Below are 25,155 nucleotides of genomic sequence, written 5' to 3' on the forward strand. Positions count from 1 at the left end.
TTCTGCATTCAGTCAATGGCAAAACCAGAGTTCATTTTATGATTCGAAAAAACGTACTCCCTCCTCCAAACCTTACACTTCTATCAAAAGATGAGGAATACGTGGGAGGGCACAATCCCTTTGAATAACATGTTACTTACCCCTTGTAATGTTCTTTTGACTGGATGTTCCTTCCACATATTCCTCTTCGCCACTCCCAGCCGAATCCGCACTAGAATTTCCGTGCATGACACCCTAATACTGGTAATCCTGTAGGAAGAAGGCGAAAAAACGGAACTGGTCTAACGGGCGCTGCTAGTGTTATTTATACCTGCAAGGGACAGTGAGTCAACCGTAACTTGTTTTTCTCTGCTACTGATGCATGTAGTTTAGAAGTATGTCACTGTAAATATTGTGCAATACCCAAAGTAACGCTTACAATTTATCTAATGGTCTGTAATGTTATTAGTGTTCTAATGTATCCTTTGGGTGCATTCTTGTATAAAATCCCTGAATTCCTGAGTCCTGTTTGTTCAGATCCCCTCTCGTGGCTCTGAACACATAGGATTCAGGGATTTTATCCTGGGACAATTGAGCGTGAGAAGCAGCACATACTAATGCAAAGGCAGTATTACGACACTCTTGCACATGTCTGGTTTTGATAAAGACCCAAACACGTGTTGACCTATAGACATGAATAACAACATTAAATTAATATGTGGCGCATTCATGTCTTTTTGTTCAGGTTAATAACATACTATTTTTGGAGGGCGTGGCTACGAGGCCATGAACTAGGCTGCAGGATTCGTGGACTCCCGAGATCCAACGCAGATCCGTGACATAACCGACTAGAAATATGCAGCTCCGAGAGTAAACAAAACATACTCATGGGTCCATGAATGTACCGAGCACACTGAGCATGGTGCACAAGCAGAGAAAGACTCCTATTAGAAGCTACGGACACAGAGATGCGAGACTCGCAGGACGGGAAAATGGCACAGACGAGGAGCCAGAACAAAGGGCATTGAGACAGGTGCCCCTGCGGATTAGAGCTGGAGGGAGGCTGACAGGGCTGCGGTACGTGTACACAGGGCACGGTGGCCCAGTACACTGTTGCAGCCTGCTGACGTGTGTTAGGGAGAATTCTCTGTTTAGGCTGAATTTCCTAACCTAGTGAGTCCCCCAGCAGCTTTGCTGGATTTTTTGGGAGTTTATTTTTTTCTCCTGCCAAAAGTGAGACTTTCACCCTCACTCTTGGGCAGGATTTGAGTGTGTTTCTTTGAATCTAGATGTGTTTAATGGTCTATGGGGTCTTTTTACTCCATAGGGCTTCATGTGTTTTTGTGATGTGTTACAGAGCACCCTCAGTGCAGTGACACAGGGGTGTCATAGTGACCCTCCAGTATAGACTCAATACCCTGGGACTGACTACTGTCACCCAGGGCATGTAAAGTCACCATTGACTTTACTAGTCTTAAATTCTGAACAGAACCAGTACAAACCATCATATTGTGGACGTACTGGCTGGGGCAATTCAATTGCCCCGGGGGTCTGTTAGTAGAGGGGGCACGTCTCCGTCCCCCCTGATAGAGTTTTGGCTGGTGGCAGTGGATACTACTTTTTATATTCAACCGCGAATATTTTTCTATGGGATTTCCCATTGTTTTAGGCTACTACCTTTATTTAATTATTTACGGTAGCCTCGAACATACCGCCGGTTCATTTAATTAATATTAATTCTCCGGTTGGTATTTTTTGCCGAAACTTGATTCTAAAATGGCGTTTGTGTACTCTTCTGTGACTCCAACCCAAGTCGAGCCCTTTGTTCCACTTTTTGGCGGGCTTCTCCACAGATGTAGATGTAGATGAGGCGCGCACTCTGGTTCCCAGTCAGATTTACCTCCCAAAGCAATAGTTAGTCTTCTCCTTCAAACGTTTTCTTGACTCTATCAATCAGGGAGGATGATTTCATTTTACTTTTCAGGTGTGTCTGGTTAATTCTCATTAAGGTCTCCAAGGATTCTGGTACATGTAGTTGCACCATTTTTTTCAATGCAGGTGACCCGGAACCAACTCTCCTCCAGATTGCGAGGGATACTGGGGGAGATTGTGTAACTTGAACTACAAAAGGTATGTAGAAAGACAGCATGCGGGGGGGGGGGGGCGTAAGCCGGGCTGGCTGCTGGCTTGGTTATACAAATGTGAGACACCCAGACAAACAATTAGAGCCATATGGGACAAAAATGGGCAAACACTCGATACTCCACGGGAGGTGAACAATAGATGTGTAGAATTTTACCAGCAACTGTATGCGGATACTGGCGTGGAGGCGGATATAATTGACACACTGGAAGACATCGGCCTTCCCAAACTGGAGACATCGGAATGGGAGAACCTAGAGGTCCCAATTACCTTGGAGGAACTGGAAGCAGTGATCAAGCGGCTGGACAAACGCTTTACTCGTGTGCTTGGGCAATCTGAGTGTAAGTATTTTTGCATTCCATCTTACATTGAAGACTCTCACTGCAGAGTGCAGAGAACTTGTATGTCTAATTTAGTATTAAGACATTGTTCTGTTTAACAGATGACGACAGGAAGGGATTACTAACTCTTATCCAGCTCGAGGGAGACGCTTCACTTTACATGAAAGGCACCAATTAGAATATGGCGATAACAATGACATGCATAGATTGATTGATATTTCTACATCAGTTTCCTAAATCGGAGTAGTGGATTGTCTCGTATACTAGACAACGGGCACTGACAGACACTCACCTGTATTTCAGGTGACGTACTGCTCTCTGAAGGTTGAAGCAATTACAGACCTAATTTTGGCGATTACCACATTCAAGTGCCAGCCCATTTGCATTGGAAAGAATATAAATATGTCACAGGTGAATTGACGTAATGGAGCATTGTGACCAACATAGTGAAGTAATCTGTTATAGACGATAACTTATAATTTGATACTATTTACATTAATTGAAGGGCACAGTCCATTGCCAGAGAATTATCAAAGTGACCATCATTCCACATGGTGATTTTATGTTAATAAGAAAACAGAGGTTAAATAACGTTACCACATGAAATCAAAGCACATGAATGGACGACTCTTGGAGACTGCACCACAGATGAAATTATATTATTTCAATGATTGAAATACATTAACATATTGCTCCTGAAGAAGAGATTATATCTCGAAACGCGTTGAGCTCCTTGATTTTTGAATTTTGAATTTTTTTGTTAAAACTTTTTGTTTGTTTTCGAAATTGATTAAGAGACCTTTGGTTTACTCTAAATGGTATAAAATACATGTATTACATCAGTACAGTAACATAAAATGAAACGGACTCATTTCTTAAATGGTGATGTGAAGGAAACTGAAAATGGTTAACGAATGAGTTCATCAAACATATAATTTACTAAATGAAAGTTATATTAATCTTGACTGGACGTTATTGCCAGTACCTATAGGTGGGCTGTGGACAGGGCTCCTACTCTATGGGTTCTCCATTCACTTTATTTATTTTTTTACTTTCGATACCAGTCTCATTCTTTTCTCCCCCGCACCCTTGATTTGCACCTACCACCATTGAGCCCTAGGAGCTCCAAATGATATAATCTGTGTTACTCAAGATCTGTTCAAATACATGATGTGCTTGTACTCTTATTTGTTCAAGATAGATACAAAGGGATACCGCGTGAGGCGCTGCCGATACTCCAAATACATTGGGAGACACTGACATTTAGATACCTGGGGATTGATGTATACCATACGACTGAGGTCGAATATAAACATAACACAAAGAAGTTGGTGACAAACATCGAACGGCATATGAAGTTCTGGGCCAAGCTCCCCTTGACCATGATGGGGAGAGTGGCATTGTTAAAAATGGTGGTGTTACCTAGGTTGGTTACACTTCTTTGGGAACATACCTCACATGATACCCAAGCGATTCTTTGGTAAGCTCCAAAGCCTGTGAAGGGATTTATATGGCACAATACTAGAAATAGGATTGCACTGTGGACATTGCAAACCACATATGACGGGAAGGGGTCATTAAGTGGCCAAACTTTGAGATTTCTTTCCTAGCCAGTCAATAGCAGTATGTGGCAAGGTGGTTATCGGATGACTCAACACCAGAGTCCAGATTTTGAAGGCAGAATGTACCCTGTACTTTCTGAAATAATGGATTTGGTTGCCAAAGCCACGACAAAGGGGGTGCACGAGAATGCTAGAATTGGGTGTAAGAGTATGGCAGAGAGCTTGCCAGGTTATTGAGAACCCTGCCCCGTGTTCCCCACAGATGCCGTTAGTGGCACTGTCTGGGGTGGATGAGCAACTGAGGAAGACAATCCGGAAACATTGGGAACAAAATGGCATTGCAACGCTAGGGGATATATGGCAGGATGGGACGGCAGTGGAATTCGACACGCTAGTAGAAAACACTGGCCTGTACCGGGGACAATATATCACTTACACAAGATTGGTGTGGATGGTAAAAGATACATGGACAGATACAGTGCTGGAGGGACCGCCTGACAAGTTCATAGAAACAATCTGAGGTGTCAGACTGAGGCCACCAGGTCTCCCGGATTTATGAGCTACTCCTGTCCAGGGTGGGTAAAGAAGTACTCCAGTTGAGGCGGAACTGGGAAAAGAAAGCTGGGGAATCTATGGGTGACAGGTTGTGGGTGAGAGCCCAAAAGTATCACAAAAAGGTGTCTAGAAATGCGAGACTGCAGCAAATTCTATTGTATATTACTCATAGGGTGTACATGACCCCTCATAGGATTGCGCAATTCAATAATGCAGGGATACAATCAAGTCGTAAATGTGGAGAGGTGAATGCGGGCATGATGCACATGCTCTGGGCATGCCCTGAAATACTGAGATTCTGGAGGGAGGTGGCCCACCGACTGAATGAGAAAGGGATCAAACTGGAATCTTAGTTGGCGTGCATGGTAGGGGCGAAGCAGCTAACAGGGGAGGAGAGGACCTAGGTAAGACATTGATGGCCTGGAGGCACTTGGTAGCCGCACTATTTGAGTCGGCCCAGACAGACTCTGGAGAGGATGACTCCTTGACAGGCGCAGAAGGGATTACACCCTTAGAGGATACGATGGTGAATGGTGAAATGCAATAAGCTCAGAGGGTGGGGGGGGGTAATGAGAAAACGATGAACTTCTCATGTGATTGTTACACTAATGACTGTTTATTGTTTGGTTATTTTGGTTGTTTCTGTCAAAATCAATAAAACATTTTTTTTAAAAATTACATATTTTTTCCGGTGAATTAGTTATTTAATCTGTAGTTATCATTCATGGACGCTTTCAAACGTTTTTGACTGCAATGTTTCAAGATGTGAAACTGAAACAATGGTCCCAGAGCATGTAATTATGGGTTATCTTCATTGTGTTTTCAGCCTTTACAGCTCCGAGCCATTAATGTCAGGTAATTGGGTCAGGTTGGTGTTTTTCAAATAATGCAGTTTTTCTGGCAGTATTACCTTTCAAAATTCAGCATAGTTGTTTCATTTCCTGGGGATCTTTGATCAAGAAATCCAGACTATGCTATTTTGGTCTGAGAACTATTGTTCTGTTTCTGCAGAAATGCCCAGGTGATATTACTGCAAGTTAAGCAGTTGAAGTGGTTAGGGTTGACTTGGCCCCATTGTCACGTGTTGTATGAATTCAGGCATTGTGTACTCTTAAAAAATATTATAATATGTTGTGTTTTTTTTTAGCTTTTGTTTCAAGACTTTTAAAGATCCAAGTTAAAGTGTACATGTCTGTAAGGTCTCAATTTCTGTCCACACCCACAGACCAATAAAATAAACCTTTTTTTTTTTATTTCCAGAGAAATAAATAATTGCGAATTGAAAATATTAAAGAGAAAGCCTGTAGGTCGCCCTCCTGGACCACATGTAAGAAAGATACTTCAATTATCTTCAGAGCTGCCACCATTGGTATGTTTATATATAAGAAAGGTTGTTGAAGTACTCCTAAAGAAACAAACTGATTACTTCTCTAAAACTTAATTTTGTTACTGTCTATCTCCATTCTCTTTTCCTCAGACAACTGATCCAGCAACGTTGCAGGAGAATTCCGGCCCCAATTCACCACACCATGAAGGGTAAAACAAGTGGTGCTTTGATTCATTAAATGTGTGAATATTGAAATGTTGGCTAGTCTTTTTCTGAGGAAACCTCATTTAGCAGGAAAAATTCAGTGAAAATGGCAATATATTTCAGTTTGGGTAATTCAAAACAATTTGCACAAGTAATTATTTAGACCTTGAGGTGTTTTGCGATCTGCAAATAAACAGGACTATTTACACAGTCAGCCAAAAAAAGGAGAATTTCTGTTGTGGTTTCAAGGCCGTTTTCAATAATAAATTGAGCCAAAAACGTTTAATTGTGTTTGTCTTAGCCTTCGATTTATTCAAAACAGGAAATGGTTTGTTAAATTATAAAATGCATTCAAATCTAACTTGTTACATCACAGAATTTGACTATTTCCAAAACTCCTATTAGGTTGTATTGAAAGTTTCATTCACTTCAGTACGTATTTTTGTTTGAATTAGAAGTTATTTTCACTTTTGAGTTTCATACACTTCAGTGCATGTTTTAATTGAAATATAGATTGCATTCAATTAGGTACTGTTGCTTCACAGTCCAATTCCATTCAATTTAATACTATTGTTGCACAAATCCAATTTGTTCTTGGTCTGTACACTCTTAGTCTGTACCCGACACGTGTTTCACCGCCTATCGTTTGGCGGTTCCTCAGGGGATTTTAGACTGAAAAAAAGTTTGCTAAATTGCTTGAGTTTAATTGTGCTGGTGTTATAGTTGGCTATACAAGAGTACCTAATGGGAATGAAAAGAAAAAAAAGGGGAAATTACTTTTTTAAAAAGGAGAAAACGGTTTCCCAATTTACATGTAACTTATTTTCTACAGAATTGGATCATTCATGGATTCACATGCTTAGAATAGCCCCCGTCAGGCTGGGAATAAAATTAAATATAGTAAATAAATATAAATTATATAGACCTTTTCCATAGGAATAATTTCGACACTTTGGTGTCTTATCTACGTCATTTTGGGCCGCGTACGCCAGCGCCACAAGGACGTAGAGTTATAAGTCGCCCCGCCCCCGCGGCTACCTCAGATTTCAACCGACTTCCAAAGTAGTGGGATTACCTAGAGGATCTACTATTTTTGCTAGGTTGTGTGTATTTCTTCTTCGACTTCCCTCGAAAATGTCTGGCAAGGCGTCGTTTCGTCCGTGTGCTACATGCGGTCTTAAAGTATATGAAGGTGATGGGCATATGGACTGCATTTACTGTCTTCACCCTCATTCGGCTGACACGTGTGAGATCTGTCAAGGCTTCTCCCATAAGACCTTGAAGGACCGAAACAGACGCCTGGTAACTTGGCTCAATGACGGGGTGGGTGCGTACCCTGCATCAGAGGTAGGCTCTACTGCCTCGAGATCTAAATCTCCTATGCCCCCTCGTCGCTCTGCGTCGGCAGAGCCTCTGACGAAGAAACCATGTTCATCGGATAAACGCCCCACTGATGAACATCCTGCAAAGGACTCTTCGTCAAAGAAAACGTCCTCTTCCTCCTCATCAAAAAAGGAGAGAAAAGATCGGTTGAAATCCTCCTCGGGAGACCGCCATGGCTCTACCTCGAGTTTAGTGTCGTCGACCCACAAGTCGAGTGCAAAACCAGCGAGTACGCGCGAAGGCTCTGGGCCAAAAACTTCAACGGCCAGATCGTCAACGTCGTCTTTGCCATCTGCGCCTGCTGTTCCCGCAATCACTTCGGCGGGTGAAACAGCGGTTATGGAGAAAATGTTGTTGATGGTGGCACCTTCGGCGGGTTGGCTACCAGAGGTTTTCGACCCGATCTTGCCTGAGGCCTTGTTGCAACCAGAAGCAGCCTTCTCCATCTCGTCGGCGGATGACCGTGGTCCGATCGTACAGCCAACCGATCTGGGGTTACGTGCGACGAGTTCGGTGGAGCTCCCGAGTGGCAGTGCAATCCCAGCTGCCTCGTCCTTGCTGAATCCCCAGGCAGTATTGTCCCTGGAGGTGTTGAACACGTTACAGAAGCTGTTGCAGCATTTGGACACCAAGTTGCCTCACACTAGTGTCCCGACGGTACTGCAGGCTACGCCGTTCGTCGCCGAACCAGGCCCGGCTCCTCGCTCGACGACCAGAATGCCTACAACTTGCCCGGTTGAGGAGGATCGTTCTCGCTCACACTCGGAGGAAGGAGAGCTGCCGGAGTCGGAGTCAGAACGTGAAGGGTCTCTTTCAGACGTCTCATTATCCCACTCAAGGGACCCGACATAGGAGTCGGATGCGGAAATGGAAACTCCAAAGAGCCCGGCACAACCATCCCCGCCGGATGACATCGGGGCCTTCCATGCAATGATGGGAAAAGCCTGTGCAGAGTTTGGCCTAGCACCGGAAGAAGCAAAAAAAGATTGTTTTCTCTTCGATCATATGCGCAAGAGAAGAAATTCGATATTTGCTATCCCCATTTTGGACCATGTCTGGCAAGAGGGGTTGAGGACCATGCGTCATCCTTTCTCAGAACTGGCGATAAAAGGACGGTTAGAAAAGAAATTCAAGGCTCCGGAGTCCACTCCCAAGTGCTTAACGTCTCAACCTTCGCCTGATTCGGTGGTGTCCGCTGCTGCAGCCAGAAAAGCGTGGTCGCAACACAAATGCACGACCCCGCCGGACAACGATGCCAGGAGACAAGATGCGTTTGGAAAAAAGGTATTGTCGGTCGGTGCAACTACAGTAAAAGCAGCCAACTCCCTGGCCATTATGGCGCGGTATGATAGAGAGATGTGGCATCGTTTGGCTCCTATCTTGGACCATCTGCCAGAAGAACACAGGAAGTCCGCTATGCTGCTAGTAAGTGAAGGGGAAGAGGCTTCCAATCATTCCATAAATATCGCTGTCGACCTGGCGGAGGCTGGTTTTAAACAAATCAATAACGGCGTATTGTTAAGAAGGCAAGCCTGGCTTAAGTGCACGACTTTTAGACCGGAGGTGCAATACAAGGTGCTGGACATGCCGTGCGAAGGGGAACAACTGTTTGGCGAGAAAGTGGATGAGGCCTTGAAGGGCATGAAAGAAAATTCTGACACTGCTCGGTCACTCGGAGCCCTCCAGAGTGGCAGAAAGTTTTGTTCCTTTCGTCCTTTCAGAGGAGCTTCGGGAAACTCCCGGTTTAGATCACCTAGGGACTGAGGTTTCAGTAGACCCTCATACTCTTCCCAAGGCTACAGACGAGCAGCCCAAGCTACTCGTAGAGGCAGAGATTATCAGTCCACAAGAAGGAGAGGCTCCTGCTCATCGTCGGCGAAGGATCGACAGGCAAAAACCCAGCAATGACAAGTTTCAAGACGCCCTGGGGGGCAGAGTGTCTTGTCGCGTCGACGAGTGGGAACGCATAACAACGGACCAATGGGTTTTGGAAACGATACATCTGGGTCACTCCCTACAGTTCAAGGGCAAGCCGCCACACATTCCACCAGTGTTCTCGCCACACATACTGGTGCAGGAAGTGACGCGTATGCTGCAGAAAGGGGCTATAGAACTGGTCCCGTTGGCAGAAAGAGGAAAGGGAGTGTACTCCCGTTACTTCGTGGACAAGAAACCTAATGGAAAATGGCGTCCCATTCTAGATCTCCGGGCTCAACAAGCTGCTAAAGAACCTACAATTCAAAATGCTTACACTGCATGAGGTTATCCGATCGATACAACCGGGAGATTTTTTGTCGTCGCTAGACCTTCAAGATGCATACTTTCGTATCCCGATGCATCGACGACACAAACGATTTCTGCGGTTCGTCGTCGGACGAACCCACTATCAGTTTAAGGTCCTCCCATTCGGACTAAAATCGCCTCCCAGGACGTTCACGGAATGTTTGGCTCCAGTGGCAGCTTGGTTAAGGAAGGTCATCATGTGTACCCATATCTGGACGATTGGTTAGTAAGGGGATTATCTCCGGAAAGGGCACGGGAGAATCTGAATGCCACCATGTCCCTCCTACAGCGTTTGGGCTTCGCAATAAACTTCGAAAAGTCCTCCTTAACGCCATCAAGGACCTTGGTCTTTCTGGGGGCGGAGTTCCAGACACAGTCAGGATTGGTAAAACCATCCCTCGAAAGAGTTATGAAACTACGACAAAAAGCATCAGAATGGAAAGTCAACACCAGAGTGTCAGTAAGAAGGTACATGTCCCTGCTGGCGACCATGGCGTCCTGTATACCCTTAATCAACAATTGTCTCTTCATGAGGCCCATTCAGGAATTCTTGACAGATCGATGGGCACAGAGTCAAGGGCTTTGGTCGGACAAATTGCCCATCAACAGCAAGCTCGTGCAGGCACTTCAGTGGTGGAGAATCTCCAAAAATCTAACAAAAGGAATGCCCTTACTGGAACCTATGTTCCAGATGACAGTGTTGACAGATGCTTCTCTGACTGGATGGGGAGCTAATCTGGATTCCCTACAAGTTCAAGGTCGGTGGTCATCGGAGGAGTCCAGCCTTCACATCAACGTGCTGGAGTTAAGGGTAGTGCGTTGGGCCCTGAAATCCTTTCTACCACGCATAAAGGGATCCGTTGTACGGATAATGACGGACAACATGACAACGATGTTTTACCTAAGAAAACAGGGAGGTACTCGCTCCAGGACTCTGTCGACCGAAGCCCAGGAGATCTGGCATTGGGCCCTCTGCCAAAGGATATATCTATTGGCGTTCCACTTACCAGGAGTCAAAAATGTGCAAGCAGACTCTCAGCAGAAAGATGAATCGACTACACGAATGGGAATTGAACGACCAACAACTACACCGTGTCTTCGAAAAGTGGGGTCATCCGGCCCTAGATCTCTTTGCAACGAGAGAGAACAGGAAATGCTCACAATACGCGAGCAGGTGGCCACAGCAAGACTCACTGGGGGAAGTGTTCTCCTTCCCGTGGACGGACAAGTTTTTGTATGAGTTCCCCCCCCCCCCGTTTCCACTCATACGTCGGACGTTGCAATGGATCCACAGATATCCATGTCGGGTGATCCTGGTGGCCCCGTACTGGGCGAGACAAGTGTGGTTCTCTGATCTACTCAATCTTTCAGCAGCTGAACCAATGAGGTTCCAGAGGATCCTGAACCTTCTGTCTCAGGACAAAGGGGCGGTTTGGCATCACGACCTGGACAGCCTCAATCTGACAGCCTGGCTCCTGATTTCTCTGAGTTTGGTATGTTAGTAATTCCATCGGACTGTCGTCGCATTTTGCAAGCTGCAAGGGCGCCGTCCACGAACGCTTCGTATACTTATAAATGGAAGAGATTCTGCATATGGTGCGGGGTTCAGCCAGGTTTACATCCACTTAACATCACACCGAAGCAGCTTCTACCATACTTAGTACTCCTGGCTAAAAAAGGTTTGTCGTTTTAATCGATAAATGTGCATCTGGCTGCCATTTCGAGATTTACTCGGAAGAGACATTCAACTCCGTTGTTTAGTGACCGGTTGATTAAACATTTCATGAAAGGATTGTTCCGAACTTTTCCTCCAAAGAAGTTTCCTCCGATCTGGAGTCTTAACCTGGTTCTAGCAGCGCTAATGAAGGCTCCTTTTGAGCCAATATCGTCGTCATTGAAATTCTTATCATGGAAATTGGCCTTTCTGGTGGCTACTACTTCGGCTTGATATCTGTCAGAAATACAAGCGTTAGTGATCGATCCACCATACTTGAGATTTTTCAAAAATAAAGTTGTGTTGGCTACTAAACCTCATTTCATTCCTAAAGTCCCTATCATGTTCCATAAGCACTCTTCTATGATGCTACCAACGTTTTTTCCAACACCTTCGTCGGTTGCGGAGAGGACTCTCCATACATTGGACATGAGAAGAGCTCTGAAATTTTATCTCCATTGCACTCAAAAATTCAAGGGCACTAGACAGCTATTTGTGGCTTATGGCCCTTCGGCTAAAGGTAAAGCAATCTCAAAACAAGGACTGTCCCGATGAGTGTCATCTACCATTTCTTTTTGCCACTCAAAAGCTGGAAAACCGCTGGAAAAACGTCCAAAAGAGCCCATTCCACGAGATCCACTTCGTCGTGGGCGGCATTGTGGTGCGGGATTCCGCTGGGAGATATGTCACGCGGCTTCCTGGTCGGTACCACATACGTTTACCCGGCATTATTGCCTCGAACAACATGCTGAGGATACACAGATGGGTCGTGCAGTCCTACGGCACCTGTTTCAATAAGGTAGGCCCCAATAAAGGGGTATATCGTTCGGCTAATGCACTTTAAAGTGTTGTTTTTTAGCTGTGCATGTACTGTGTTTTGAAGTTTAGCCAGGGCAAATATGCATTTATGGTTAGTGTTATTGGTTTGCATACTCCAACAATGGGGGATACTGCTATACAATCTATTCTAAGCATGTGAATCCATGAAAGATCCAATGCTGGAGAAGGGAATAGTTTCTTAACTGTAACTCCATTTCTCCAGCATTGGTATCTTTCATGGATTCACATGCACCCGCCGGCCTCCCCTAGCATGCAAACCAGATGTCCCCCCATACTACTTTGGGGGTCGAAATCTGAGGGAGCTGCGGGGGCGGGGCTACTTATACCTCTACGTCCTAGTGGCACAGGCGGCCAAAACAACGTAGATAGGACACAAGTGTCAATTTTTCCTATGGAAAAGGTATATATAATTTACCGAGGATTCCCAGCCTGACGATGGGGAATATTCTAAGCATGTGAATCCATGAAAGATACCAATGCTGGAGAAATGGAGTTACAGGTAACAAACTATTCCCTACTGGGTTTCTTACTAATCCTCTTAAAAACGGGTGATTGTAGGGAAACTGCTATTCGAGACACAGTTCGCTTAGTAAGTAGAAACACTTACTTGAACAGCCCTTTTTGTGCAGGAGATATGTAGAATTCGGGCTGTTTACCGTCAGTAATGTTCTTGACCGCTTTCAATGTTGTCTCTGAATTGGTATAATATATATGTGTATCAATGGTGCCTGGTGTTATAAATGGCACAAAAGTACAGTGTTCTGAAGCACGTACAGATTATAATTGGTGCTATTTCGTGGTGTCTAAGAAACAGAGCTTCTTACCTTAGTGTAGAGAGCAGAGTTTGTTAGTTTATAATGCGACTAGATCCATGGTGCGATTGCTGTGCGTTCTGTGAACTCTGCCGGATCTAACCCGGAAGTGTAAGAGAGGGATACATTTTTGTAACGTGAACGTCATGTGTGCTCATGCGAAATTATGTTTTGTGTGCACGCCATATTGGAATGGGATGCCGCGGTTATCTCACTGTTACAAAAGTAACGCTGCATATTTGAATTAGAATTCAAAAACGAGTTCATTCTAAGTATAGCATTTGGAACCTTGTGGGTTCACTGCAATTTATAATTTGTGTAAAAAATAAGCAGAAATGGTCTCGAAGAGTGCCGTGTGAGGAGAGAGATTGCATAATGATGTGTCTCACGTGTGCTCATTCGAAAATATGCTTTGTGTGCACGCCATATTAAAATGTGGTGCTGCGATGATCTCCCTGTTTCAAAAATCACTCTGCATAGTTGAATTAAAATTCCTAAAACAATTTTGTTCAAGGTATGCCATTTGGAGCCTTGTCTGTTCACTGCAATTCCTCATTTGTGTAAAAATAAACAAAAATGGTCTCGAAGGATGCCGTGTGTGGGGAAAGATCCCTTAATGATATACGTGTCTCTTGGTATCTCTTGGTTAGTAGACCCTAAACAAAAACCCATTTTGTCTCAAGTGATCTAATTTTACAAGGCTAAGTGTTGCAATATTCAAACCAAAAATTTGGATTTGTTAGTAGGGAGGTAGACCTAATCGAATCAGGTATGTTACTAATGGTACTCAAAAACGCTTAACTATTATACGTTAATTGCCTGGTGTGTCATATAACAAAAAAGGAAAATACATTGTTATTTGGGAAATGCTGCCAGTCGAGCAAATGCATGTTCAAGTAGTTATGCAAAAACATTGTCTGGTTACAAATGGCAGGGTTCGCCCATTTGGGGCAATGAAAATACTTTTAACTTTATTCAAAACAATGTAAAATTAAAGGTGCATATTAAGATAATTGAAGAGTGGTGTAGCTCGTGGTCTACGTTGAGGCCGCTGTGGATTGAGTCCACGGACCAGATCCAGTAGGCTTCTCTCTTTCGAAGGCATAGTTCCAAATTGCCTCCTCTTTTCAAAACAATGATGTAAGTCGTTAAGGTGCTTTTTGCACAGACCTCTGATGGCTGTACAATCACTTACCTTAAGGTGAGGCAGAGCTCCCTGCCCAAAAGGAAAAGGCAAATCTCTCCAAGGGTTAACCTGGCAGAGCAGTCAAGCTCAACTCCTCGGAAGGAAATGGATGTGTGGAATGGAATGGATGTGTTGAATGAATGAATGAATTAATGAATGAATTAATGAATGAATGGCTGGAGTGGAAGAAATGGATGGAGGGGATGAAATTGGATGAGTGAATGGATGTACAGCATGGATGGATAGAATTTGATAGTATTACCCTACCCTCGAGTACCTCTGTGGGCACACTGCATGTGTGTCTGCGTGAACAACTCAGAATGTCTGTGTATCCTGCTTTCTTGTTTCCCATGTTGGTCATATCCCCATGTCCACCTCCTATCACTGTAAACCCAGCCCCTCGCACAAATCCCTTCACAAATCTCTTGACTGTCTGTGGCTCTAAAAATGCTTCAAATTGTATCTCACATGAATGTGAATTAACATTCTTTGTTTTTGGTGATGTATGATTCAAGTAACCAATGTGGAAAAAACGAATTCTACAATGTGGGTTTCTATGGATTTTTATCTGTTAAATTTGAATATGCAATCGTGGATAGATTAATATATAGTAACAATCCCTGGATTTGATAAAGGCTTTCTATATAGCACAAACACGTGTCATCCTTGAGGGCAAGCTGTGAGAATAAATACATGTTTGAACACTAACATGGCGCTGTCTCATATCTGAGTATGTTTCCAGATTATTAAAATAGTCGGAGATCCCTATACTCTCTACCGAGGTGCAAGGGAATACGAGGAATTGGGCAACGACCGGTGGGTCTATGATCCCCAACTCCCTGTATGGGCTACTATGCCTGGTATTGAGACAGACGGTCTTTCCCAGTGTTTCTCATTGTTAGGGAGAATTCTCAGAAATGTGCTAATTCCCTTCTACCTTAGAGACCCTCAGCTCTTTTGCTGGACTTTATTTATCTCATGTCATTTTAATGTGATTTAATGTCTGTGTTCCTTTTAACTTTGGATTCTGACAAACTCCATAGGCATCATCTTTACATTGTCACACAACGCCTTCAGTGCAGTGGCACAGGGAAGTCTCTTGGATTTCCAAAGGTTTAAATACCTTCTTTTGGTGAAACTTCCGTTTCCAAGAGCAGTGAAGTGAAACGGACTTCACTTACAATTTCTAACTTTGTAGACTCAGCACACACTATCTTACCATAGGCTACTGGACGGATTACTTAGTATCCCCTTTGTTTAGTTTCTCATGTAACATTGTTACCCTTCTTACAATTAATGGCTGGTGGCAATGGTTTACTTTTTACTACCATTGTGTGTTTTTACCGTGGGCTGCGTTCGCAGCAACGGTAAGGCACCCATGGGTGCCCATTTCGTCAAAGTCCCCAGTCTTCTTTTTTTCACCATTTTCTGTTGGAAAGGTCCTTGAAATTTACTGTCAAACCAGGTTTGGTCTCTTTGTTCGTTTTGTCTTTGGTGGGATTCACGAGTGAAGCCCGCCTCTGGCACCAGTATGTCTGGCAAGGGTAAGAAGTGAGGGAGGTGCCCGAAACTCCCTGTGCTTAATCCCCTTTGTCACAGGAATGCACCTAAAGGTGATTGGCCGGCTGGCTGTCCAGTAAGGACAGCCACCCTGCTGTGTGATTGACAGCTAGGCTGGAATGAATGGGAGAAACCTGCATAAAAGGCGAGACTTTTTGGCTTAGAAGGCAGTCGACCACTGGGCGAAGGAATCCGAAGAAGAACTTGGAAGAGATGCCTGATGCAACTCCTGGGCCCTTGGTTTACCCGGTAAAGCCCTGCTGCTGTGCTGAAGCTCCAAATTCGCCTTGACTAGAGAAACCCTGCAAGGACGACTTCTCCCTTTGAGTTGGTGGGACCAATCGACTCCAAAGTAAGCCGGTCCGGGCATCCTCTCGAAGCTGGTTGCGTTTCCACTGCAGTTGCTGCTGGAACCAAAAAACCAGGGAGAGAAACGCCATATTGTGTGCGTTGCTTTTAAGTCGGACCAAGCACTAGGAAGATCTTCCAGACTTCCCTGTTGCAGGACTGACCCAGCCTGAGCCACCTCAACAGAGTGCTGGACCCCAGATGCAACAAATGTCTGAAGTGGTATCTGAGAACCGCAGTGTTGCGATTTGCTGTCAGACGCGAGGAGCTGAAACACTGGAGGACCGCTGATTTGAAATTTGCCCTTTGCTGCTGCTGACTGTCCCATTGCAGAGCTTGAGTCCCCAGACATCCTCCCTCTTGTCCCCACGACTGAGGCCCAGGAACAGCAGGATCTGCAGAGCTGCACAGGAACAGAAGCCAGCTGGAACCATTTCTTCTAACAAGAGGTACTGTAAAGTAAGAGAACTTACCTCTTGCTGTGTAGCCTTACTTGCTCTCAGTTGAGACCTGTTTTATTTAACTTGCAGAGTTGCTAAAGCTTTGAACTTCACAAGCCTCCCAGCTTGTGGCCCTTCAAGTGTTCTATTCTCTACAAACATTTCTACAAACGTGCAAGACTTTTTACCTACCAAAGAAGATCTTCAGCTCCCCTTGACATTGTGCAATTAACATTGGCTGTCCTGGCTCCCTGAGGGACTCCTCTTTACCTCTGACATTGTGCATTGGAAGGTGTTTAAAAGTACTTGCCTGTTTGAGGTATTTGTTAACCTTTGTTTTATTCCTCTATTCTATCTTTTTCATCCAACTCAGTATTGCTCTAAATGTACCAGTGATAAATCATGTCCACAGTGTCCTAGCTATTTAAGTCACTTGAGGGCGTAGGAAATGTCTGTGTGCCATCCCTAATGGGTGTCATCTGATTTAGAGAAATATTGTTTTGAAGTATGGGTAAAGTTGAATAACCCGGAGGGAGACTGCGCCCAATGTTCAAAAAAGTGATTTATTATTTTGCAAAGTGTCCTTTTATGATGACACGTGTTTTGGTCTCCCTTGAGACCTTATCAAATCAGGGCTATTTTGACATGGCACCATATCAGAATAACATAATTGTATATAGGTATATAAGAATACATACAATATTTAAACTTATGCAAATCCAAAATAAAACCAAATGCAAAAATTACATAAGATACAATAAATCAAAAGAATAGTAAATAAAAAGCCAGACAAAATTTAGGGTGGTGAAAAGGGATGGAGAAAATAGGTGCAAGAATAAATAGAAACGACTTGTTAAATTTGTGCTTTGTAATATGTAACATCCATTTTATAAATGGTAGTAAGGGTTAACATTTTAACTTGAATTCCTCTAGTGCCCCTATTAAATTTGGCAAGATTGATGCACAGTAATCGGGTTAGATCCCTACAAACAGGAAGGGTTAAAAATGTCACCTTTCTAAACAGTTTAGGTTGCGGTAAATTAATACACAGACTTATATCAAGAGCAAGTGAGCAGTATCAATAGTTACACAAAGGACAGCAATTACTATGATTCAAACAAACACTGACTCAAGGTTTTCTGAGTAAAGGAATATACATTTATTTACACATCAGTTACATAACATTTCACTAATGTAAAGCAGTTTACAAATCACACTCTTAATACACCACACCACTCCCAATAAGTTCCAGAAAAGTTAAGCTCACAGAAAGAAGTGGGAGCAAAACGGCACTCCAGAAATTTAAAAGGGAGGGAAAGACAGGCAAAAATTGAACCACACCAACAGGGCAATTGAGCAAGAAGAACTACAGCGATTGAATCAGTGAAAAAAGGCTTAAGGCCAAAGTCAATAGGTCAAAAGTCTTTTTTGCTCAAGATCACACGGTTCAGGGTAGTTCGCGGTAAAGTTTGTGCCACGGGTTCCGGATGAGGTTGGTTGGCAGAAAAGTTAGTTCAAAGAGAAGGAGAAACATTACAAACGCTTTCACAGCGGCTGAATGAAACAAACAACCGGATTTGCACAGTACCTTAAAACTGAGAGGAGTCTGTAGCTAAGGCGGCGTTCCTGGTAGTTCCAGCCGGCTCACGGTTCCTGAAGCGACTGTCGGACTGACACAAAGTAGGAAGATTGGAGGGTCCTGCACCACCCAGGGAACAAACCAGCAGCAGAGCAAAGCAACAAATAAAAGGTGCGCTCCTTAAAACCCAAGCAGGGTCCGAGCTTTCCTGGCTATCCGGCCTACTGTAGCTCTGTACAGCGAATTCGACGAGTGGAGGGATCCTGGCTTGGAAGTTTGGACAAACTGGTTGGTCCCACCAGCTCAAGGGAAGAGGATTCCTGGAGGATCTTCTCTGTCGTTGGAGTTTGAGGATTCGAACCTCCAGCAGGGCTTCACCGGGTGGTTGTCGTGGTAGGGGTCCTCTCCTCTTCCGTCAGCTCCTCGTCCGTTCTTTCGTTCCAGTGGCGACTCTTAATTTCCAGTCCCAGAGACCTGCTTTTTATGCAGTTTTCCCCCATTCACACAGCAGGGTGGCTGTCCTGGCAAGGACAGTCAACCAGCCCATCAAACAGGAGTGCAACTTGGGTTACCAAGAGAACACATGGCAAGGGTCCCAAGACTCCTCCCTCACATCCTGCCTACCCAGACTTTCAGGCGCCTTAAGGAGGGCTTCTGTGCAGAAGCCCGCGAAAAGACGGTGAACAAAGGGACCAAACCTGGTTTGGCGCGCAGAGTAAAACACGAGAAAGACTTTTACAAAAAGAAATGGCAAATAAACCCAGCCGGAGCCGAGATCAAATATATCTGGTCAAGCGGGTTTATGTTCGAGGCTACTAAAACAGCCAAAACAATACCATGGTTATTTAAGTAGTTACCACTGCCACCAGCCAAGTCTTGATGAAAAGGGAGCGAAACAGTGCTCCAAGAGAAAACTAAAAAAAGGGATAAGAATTAGCCATTTCCAATACTCCATGTAAGATGAGATGTACTGGGTCTGTGGTTTAAAGAGACTACATAAAGTTAATGGCAACTTTACATGTTTCTGGGAGGCAGTAGTCAGTCTCAGAAAAATGGAGTCAGTGGAAAGTCTAAAAGACAACCCTGTGTCACTGCACTGAAGGTGCTGTGTAACACACATACAAATGATGCTCATGGAGTAGGTGAGGCTCCAGAGCCCAAGATCACACAAACGGTAAAAATACACACAGCAAAACACGTTTAAGAGTGGGGAAAAGGCTCACTCTTACCAGGTGAAAAAAAGAAACCCTAGAAATCCAGCAAAGCTGCTGAGGGACCTATTGGGTAAGGGAAATCAGCCATTTATGAGAATTCTCCCTAACAAAGACCAAACCGGTTTTATCCGTAACAGGCATTCTGGGGAGAATATGCACAGACTGCTACATATCCTCGCCATTGGGTCGGAACCTGAAGACTCAATCCTTACCGTCAATGCTGCTAAAGTGTTTGACAATGTGCCACGGAAATGGATATTCATGGCCCTGGGCAAATGTGGCTTTCCGATCCCACCGCATCGTTCATTACAAACAGAACCACATCACACCCCCATTTGGCCTCCAATCGAGTACCCGTCAGGGATGCCCACTATCTCTGCTCCTCTACCCCCCTAACCATTGAACCGCTAGCCATTAAACTACACGCTGACCACAGTTGTTTGGGCATACAACGTGGCTTAGTCGAACCCTGTATATCATTCTATGCGGATGACCTTATATTATACATTAGCAAGGGCCCTTCTTCCCTCCCTCTGATCTGTCTCCTTCTGGAACTCAGACCGATGGCTGGCTATAAGATCAACTGGGGTAAATCGGAACTCCTGTCCTGAGACAAGACATCCCCTGGGACCCTGGCAGATTTGCGCCATTCAAGTTACAAGAAGTTCCCATCAAATACCTAGGAATCAATATTTGCGCCTCTATCCATGACATTTGTGGCTTGAATTATCCACAGACCGCATTAAAGAGGTTTTTAACAGATGGGAGAACATGACCTTATGCTTAACCAGTAGAATCAATCCCCTCAAACAGAACTCTATGCCGAAATTGATTTATAGCCATGATGATACCAGTCGCCCCAACCCCCAAAATGTATAAATAGCTAGATAAAGCAATATCCAAATTTATATGGAGAAGGAAGAAAACACAATTGCAATCATCAGTCCTGCAGGTGGCCAAGCTGGATGGGGGCCTAGCACTCTCCTTGTGGAAAGGGTACTATCAGGCAGCACAGATCTGCTGGGTGAAACGCTGGCTAGATGGGGTGCACGTGACATCCTGGAGACACCTGGAACTATCCACCATGGCCCACTGTCCCCCTTATAAGTGATGGCTATCTCGCCAATCAAACTCTCCCCAACCCCCAGATGAGAAATAACACCATAATAGGCCCTACAATCTTGCAGTGGCACCAACTTCGATGTATGCAAGGTATAAATACTTCACTAGGACCTAACTGGCTTACTATCTGAGCATGATTATCATATGGGCTTACCTACCAGCTTCACCCACTACAGAACACGACATGGTCAAAGTGTTGAATGTTAGCGGGGGGGCATTGACATTGTGCCTCTGCGGGAGATACAACGGATCAGAACACTGGCTACAAATTAGAGTACTAACTGACGTAATTGTAAAATGCACCATGGTGACATCTCGCCAAAACCCCCCGGGCCACTTGTGAACTAGAAATGCAACACCTTGCATATCCACGCCTGTCCACGTTCTACACTATGGGAATTCCAAACAATGTGGGCAGAAACCATACCCTGGCGGCAGCCTGGTCCAGTGACTGCTGCATATCTGTAGATGCAGGGGACTTTGCAGCAATACCAGGTATATCGCTGAACATTAAAAACCACAAAATACAGTACAAGATTAGCCAACGCATGTATTATACTCCAGCCTACTCTTTAGGATGGGCCTGACACCAACACCCACATGCTGGAGGGGATGTGACGAACTGGGCAACATGGTTTGCATACTTTAGTCCTGTCCGGACTTAGTGACCTATTGGCATATGGTTCACCACCAAATAACCAATATGGAGGGGGTGGATCTCCCTTTTACCCCAATGTCAGTGCTGTTTGGGTCCGACAGCGACGATTGGCATGATGGTTCACTCTGAGACTAATCAGAATCATGCCCTTTACAGCACGCACATTTATAATTATTCAATGGAAGCTTTGCAACCCGCCTACCAAAGCTCTGAGGGCCAAGCTATAATGAAAAATGTGCGCACTAGAGCGGGCAGCTTTCAAACGATGCAGTAGGACGAAAGTGTGGGCACTTTCATTCATTTAAATAAAGTCATACAGGAACCTAATGCCACAGAATTTCTAGGCCTCTCTGACATAGTGTTAAAGAAAATACAAATCCATATCTCAGTAACAGTTATAGACAGCTGGACCAATCAATTCAAAAACACAGCCAAAGGCCACAAAAAGACCAGATAGGTTTTTGCAGGAATTACCAAGACATTACTCTTCACTGAAAAATAGTCTCACCCAAAAGTTAGTTTAAATAGAGCATGAATAAGAATGTTAGGAAATATTTCTTTCAGCAAATGTCCTTCCACAGTTTCTTTGGACCTCCACATCTTTTTGCATTGTTTTTTAACCTGTCTCACTTTTTGAAGGGAAGTAAAGCCTTCAGCTTCACTTTTGTGACTTTCTAACATTGCATACAGCATCTTGTAATGCAATGGGGATACTTTTGTATTACCATAGCCTTTTACACTTGGGATATTTGGTTACTTTAAAATGTTCCTAAAGACGAAGCTGGTGGCAGCAATTCTACTTTTAGTATGTTTGTGTTATTTCTGGTGTGCATTCACGTTAACCGCATATGGCTGGAACCGTGACTTATGACCTACAATGGCAGTGCCACAAGCTTTTCGCTTGTTAGCATTTTGTAGTTTGGCATTCTTCCTGCCTTGCCAGGTCAGGAATTCCCTTTTTAAGGTCATATACTTGCCCAGGAAAACTTCAGCTTTTCCTGGCTAGTGATGCCTTTTTATGTTTGTGGCACAGGAAGGGGGCGAGGACTGTCTGCTGCCATTCCTCATCCATGGTGCTAGAGAGTCTAGATGTAGGGCATGAGTGAAACAAATAGTTGTACCTGATTGGACAACTACTGGTTGTTTGAGTGGTGCAGAACATTACCATCATTGGGCGTGGACATGATTCCAAGCTGGATTTTGGATAAGAGGACTCTGCAGCCATTTCTTCAGATCAGCGTTGGAGCCAAGAATCCATTGTAGACCAACATCTAACTGAGTATCCGAAGACTACCATTGAAGAGGCCTGGCATCCCTTCTTCTGTCTGGCCTGATGTAGCCCTGTTGGACTAAATGATCTCTGAAGACCCTGAGTTGTCAGCCCTTGGACTAGTGGGACCGACTCATCCTGAACCCTTCTTGAGGATCCAACCGTCCTGAGCCTTGAGAAGTGTCCCTGGACCTTCCTGTGGACTGAGAGGCTCTCCCCTGTGTTACCTTGCCAGAAGGTCGCTATTCTGTGGTTGCACACGGAACTTTGGTGGTTGGCAGCTTGTGGTACTAGTCGCTTTCCCTCTGAATTTGTGTCCCAGAATCCAGGGATCCTGTCCTAGAGAAGCCACAGCTGTGAGGACGCCTGTGCGTGGAAAAATTCACTAGAACTCCCCCTCCCCCTCCCCACATATGTGAAGTGTAGTTATGAGGCATGTATCAGTGAATTTTGCATATCTTCATCGCAAGGGGTTGCGTCTTGAATCTGGACCTGACTGGAAGATTCCTTGCACCCACAGCTCCTGGGTAATGGAACCAACGACGTGAAATCCAATCTCCAGCAACACAATTACTTACCTTAATACCCTTCTTGACTATCTTTTTTGAAATTTCACCAATACAAGTAAATTATAACTTAAGACTCATTTTGGTGAGAAGCTTTGTGGCTTCTGTGACTTTTGGGCACAAGGCCCTAATCCTCTTAGGGATTGGACATTGAAGTTGGGAAAATTCACTTGTAATTTGGTTTCATCATTACTACATTTAATATACTAGCTTGTTGAATAAGTGACTTCAAATACATTTATCAAACTATGGTGAATGTATATGTATTTGAGTATTGTGCTGTAATATCACCTGCTACTTTCATATGTCAGTGTATATAAAAGGCCTAGAATATGTATTTGCATTTTTCTACATTCCTGTCTAAATTTAATTGTGTATTATATTGTGTGGACTCATTGATGGCTCATGACCCCGCTCCAACTTTTCCTGAGAATAGCCTGGACTGCTCTTTACCTTTAAGTTGATTGGATTTTGGCTAACCTCAGAGTTCCCCGAGTGTGGCTTCACAAAATCTGTCCACCCGGACAGATTCTAGAAATCATTCTTAACAGCTATAGTCAATGGGTGTTGGAATGGATTTCTAAACCTGGGCCTGGGGAGCAGAGTTTAGGAGGTGTTGGGGTTTTATACACAAGTTATTATCTTGGACAGAACTTGGAAAAGCCCTCCTTGGGTTAAAGGGTTGTAACCCCTTAGGTTTAGCCTGAACTACCCAAAGGTTTGGTAGCAATGGATGAGCAGCCAGGCCTAGTCTAGGAGGGATGAGGGCTGTAGTGAAGTGAGGCAAACACTACTCAGAGCATACAATTGGTTCAAAGAAACACTAACACACTAGGAGTTGTATAAAATATTTATTATATACACACTAAGGCTTTCAAAAAGAATGATGCAAGTACTATCCACACAGAAAAATCACAGTAGAATGTGCGGCTGGGTCTCTGATCACATTAACCAAAAGTAGGCCCACCACTTAAGAAGCAAGTGCACTTTGGTCCGTAAAGAAAGTTTATTGTACAAACGGCCGGGAAGAGCTAGATGATGCTGTAGAGTCAAACCAACCAGAGTCTCCTCAAACCACACACGTTTGCAACAGTAAAAACACTTCCATACATGATTGGTCAAACCTATACAAAATGAATCCAATCTTCTAATTGCCACATTCTCGTTGGTCACATTTATTGAACGATCATTATCGGCTAATATTTGTGCAGCGCACCTGTTTTCGGGATCTTCCGTGGTGGGTCATGGCATTGTCGCATAGTTACACATTCACACAACAAACCTAATTCACTACAAGTTCCAGCTGCCCTGGAACCCTAAACCCTGGACGTGATGCACATGGTTTGCAAAGACATTTCAAACGACATGAAGACTTGCTGGTGTCATTGTTCCACATGAATCTATACAACTACCGATGATTCAACACGCATGGCCTCTGGATACATCCTGAGAAACTAATCAAAACTCATATATTATTTCCCAACATTGCCCTTGGGTGTCCCTTCACCCCAAGTTCATTACTGTCACAAACCGATGGCCAGACGTCCCACGAAAATTAATAACCAGTTCCTATTTACTTAAAAAGATTGCATCTCCTTACTCGTACATCCCGTCCCCTTTGCTCCATCCTTTTGGGTGTCCCCCAACATGGGGATGGTACTGGTACTTTTGGAAGCGACCAATTGAGCTTCCTTTTTAAATTTAGTGTAGCACGTGTGAACGTCCCACCCTTTGGCGCGTCATCGGTGTCCCTTTTTCCTCACAGGTGGTGTTGGACCTGGCAGCCAGCACAGAGACTTTTTGCTTTCCGCTTGCTCCCAGTTGTTCAATCTTAATTAGCTTCCATTTACTGCCTCGCCTCCCCCAGCACATGTCGACTGCAGGAGGATTCACAAGATGTCCATCATGCGACTGCGTTCCCGGCTTTGGACCCCCATGCACTCTGTCTTGAATGTTTGGTGCCGACCACTGCTGGGATGCATGTTCGGCTTGCAGTGCTCTTAGTCACAGGGCATTGAAGAATCTGTTGTCACAGTGGGGGGTGTCATGGTACAAACGCCCAAACCTCTG

At 44.3% G+C, this 25,155-nt stretch overlaps 1 protein-coding gene across 14 annotated transcripts in view; it reads left to right on the top strand.

The window, feature by feature from the left end:
- MTF2 (metal response element binding transcription factor 2) overlaps positions 1-25,155 on the top strand; it is a 1,089,527-nt gene that overhangs the window by 835,657 nt on the left and 228,715 nt on the right. For all 14 annotated transcript variants that reach the window (XM_069641820.1, XM_069641817.1, XM_069641821.1 and 11 more), the window contains 2 exons: positions 5,840-5,948; positions 6,057-6,115. In XM_069641820.1, the coding sequence (XP_069497921.1) occupies positions 5,840-5,948; positions 6,057-6,115 (168 nt within the window). The remainder of the gene's footprint in view (positions 1-5,839; positions 5,949-6,056; positions 6,116-25,155) is intronic.

Source organism: Ambystoma mexicanum, chromosome 1q, assembly GCF_040938575.1.
Source record: "Ambystoma mexicanum isolate Mex_15411 chromosome 1q, UKY_AmexF1_1, whole genome shotgun sequence".
NCBI classification, from domain to species: domain Eukaryota; kingdom Metazoa; phylum Chordata; class Amphibia; order Caudata; family Ambystomatidae; genus Ambystoma; species Ambystoma mexicanum.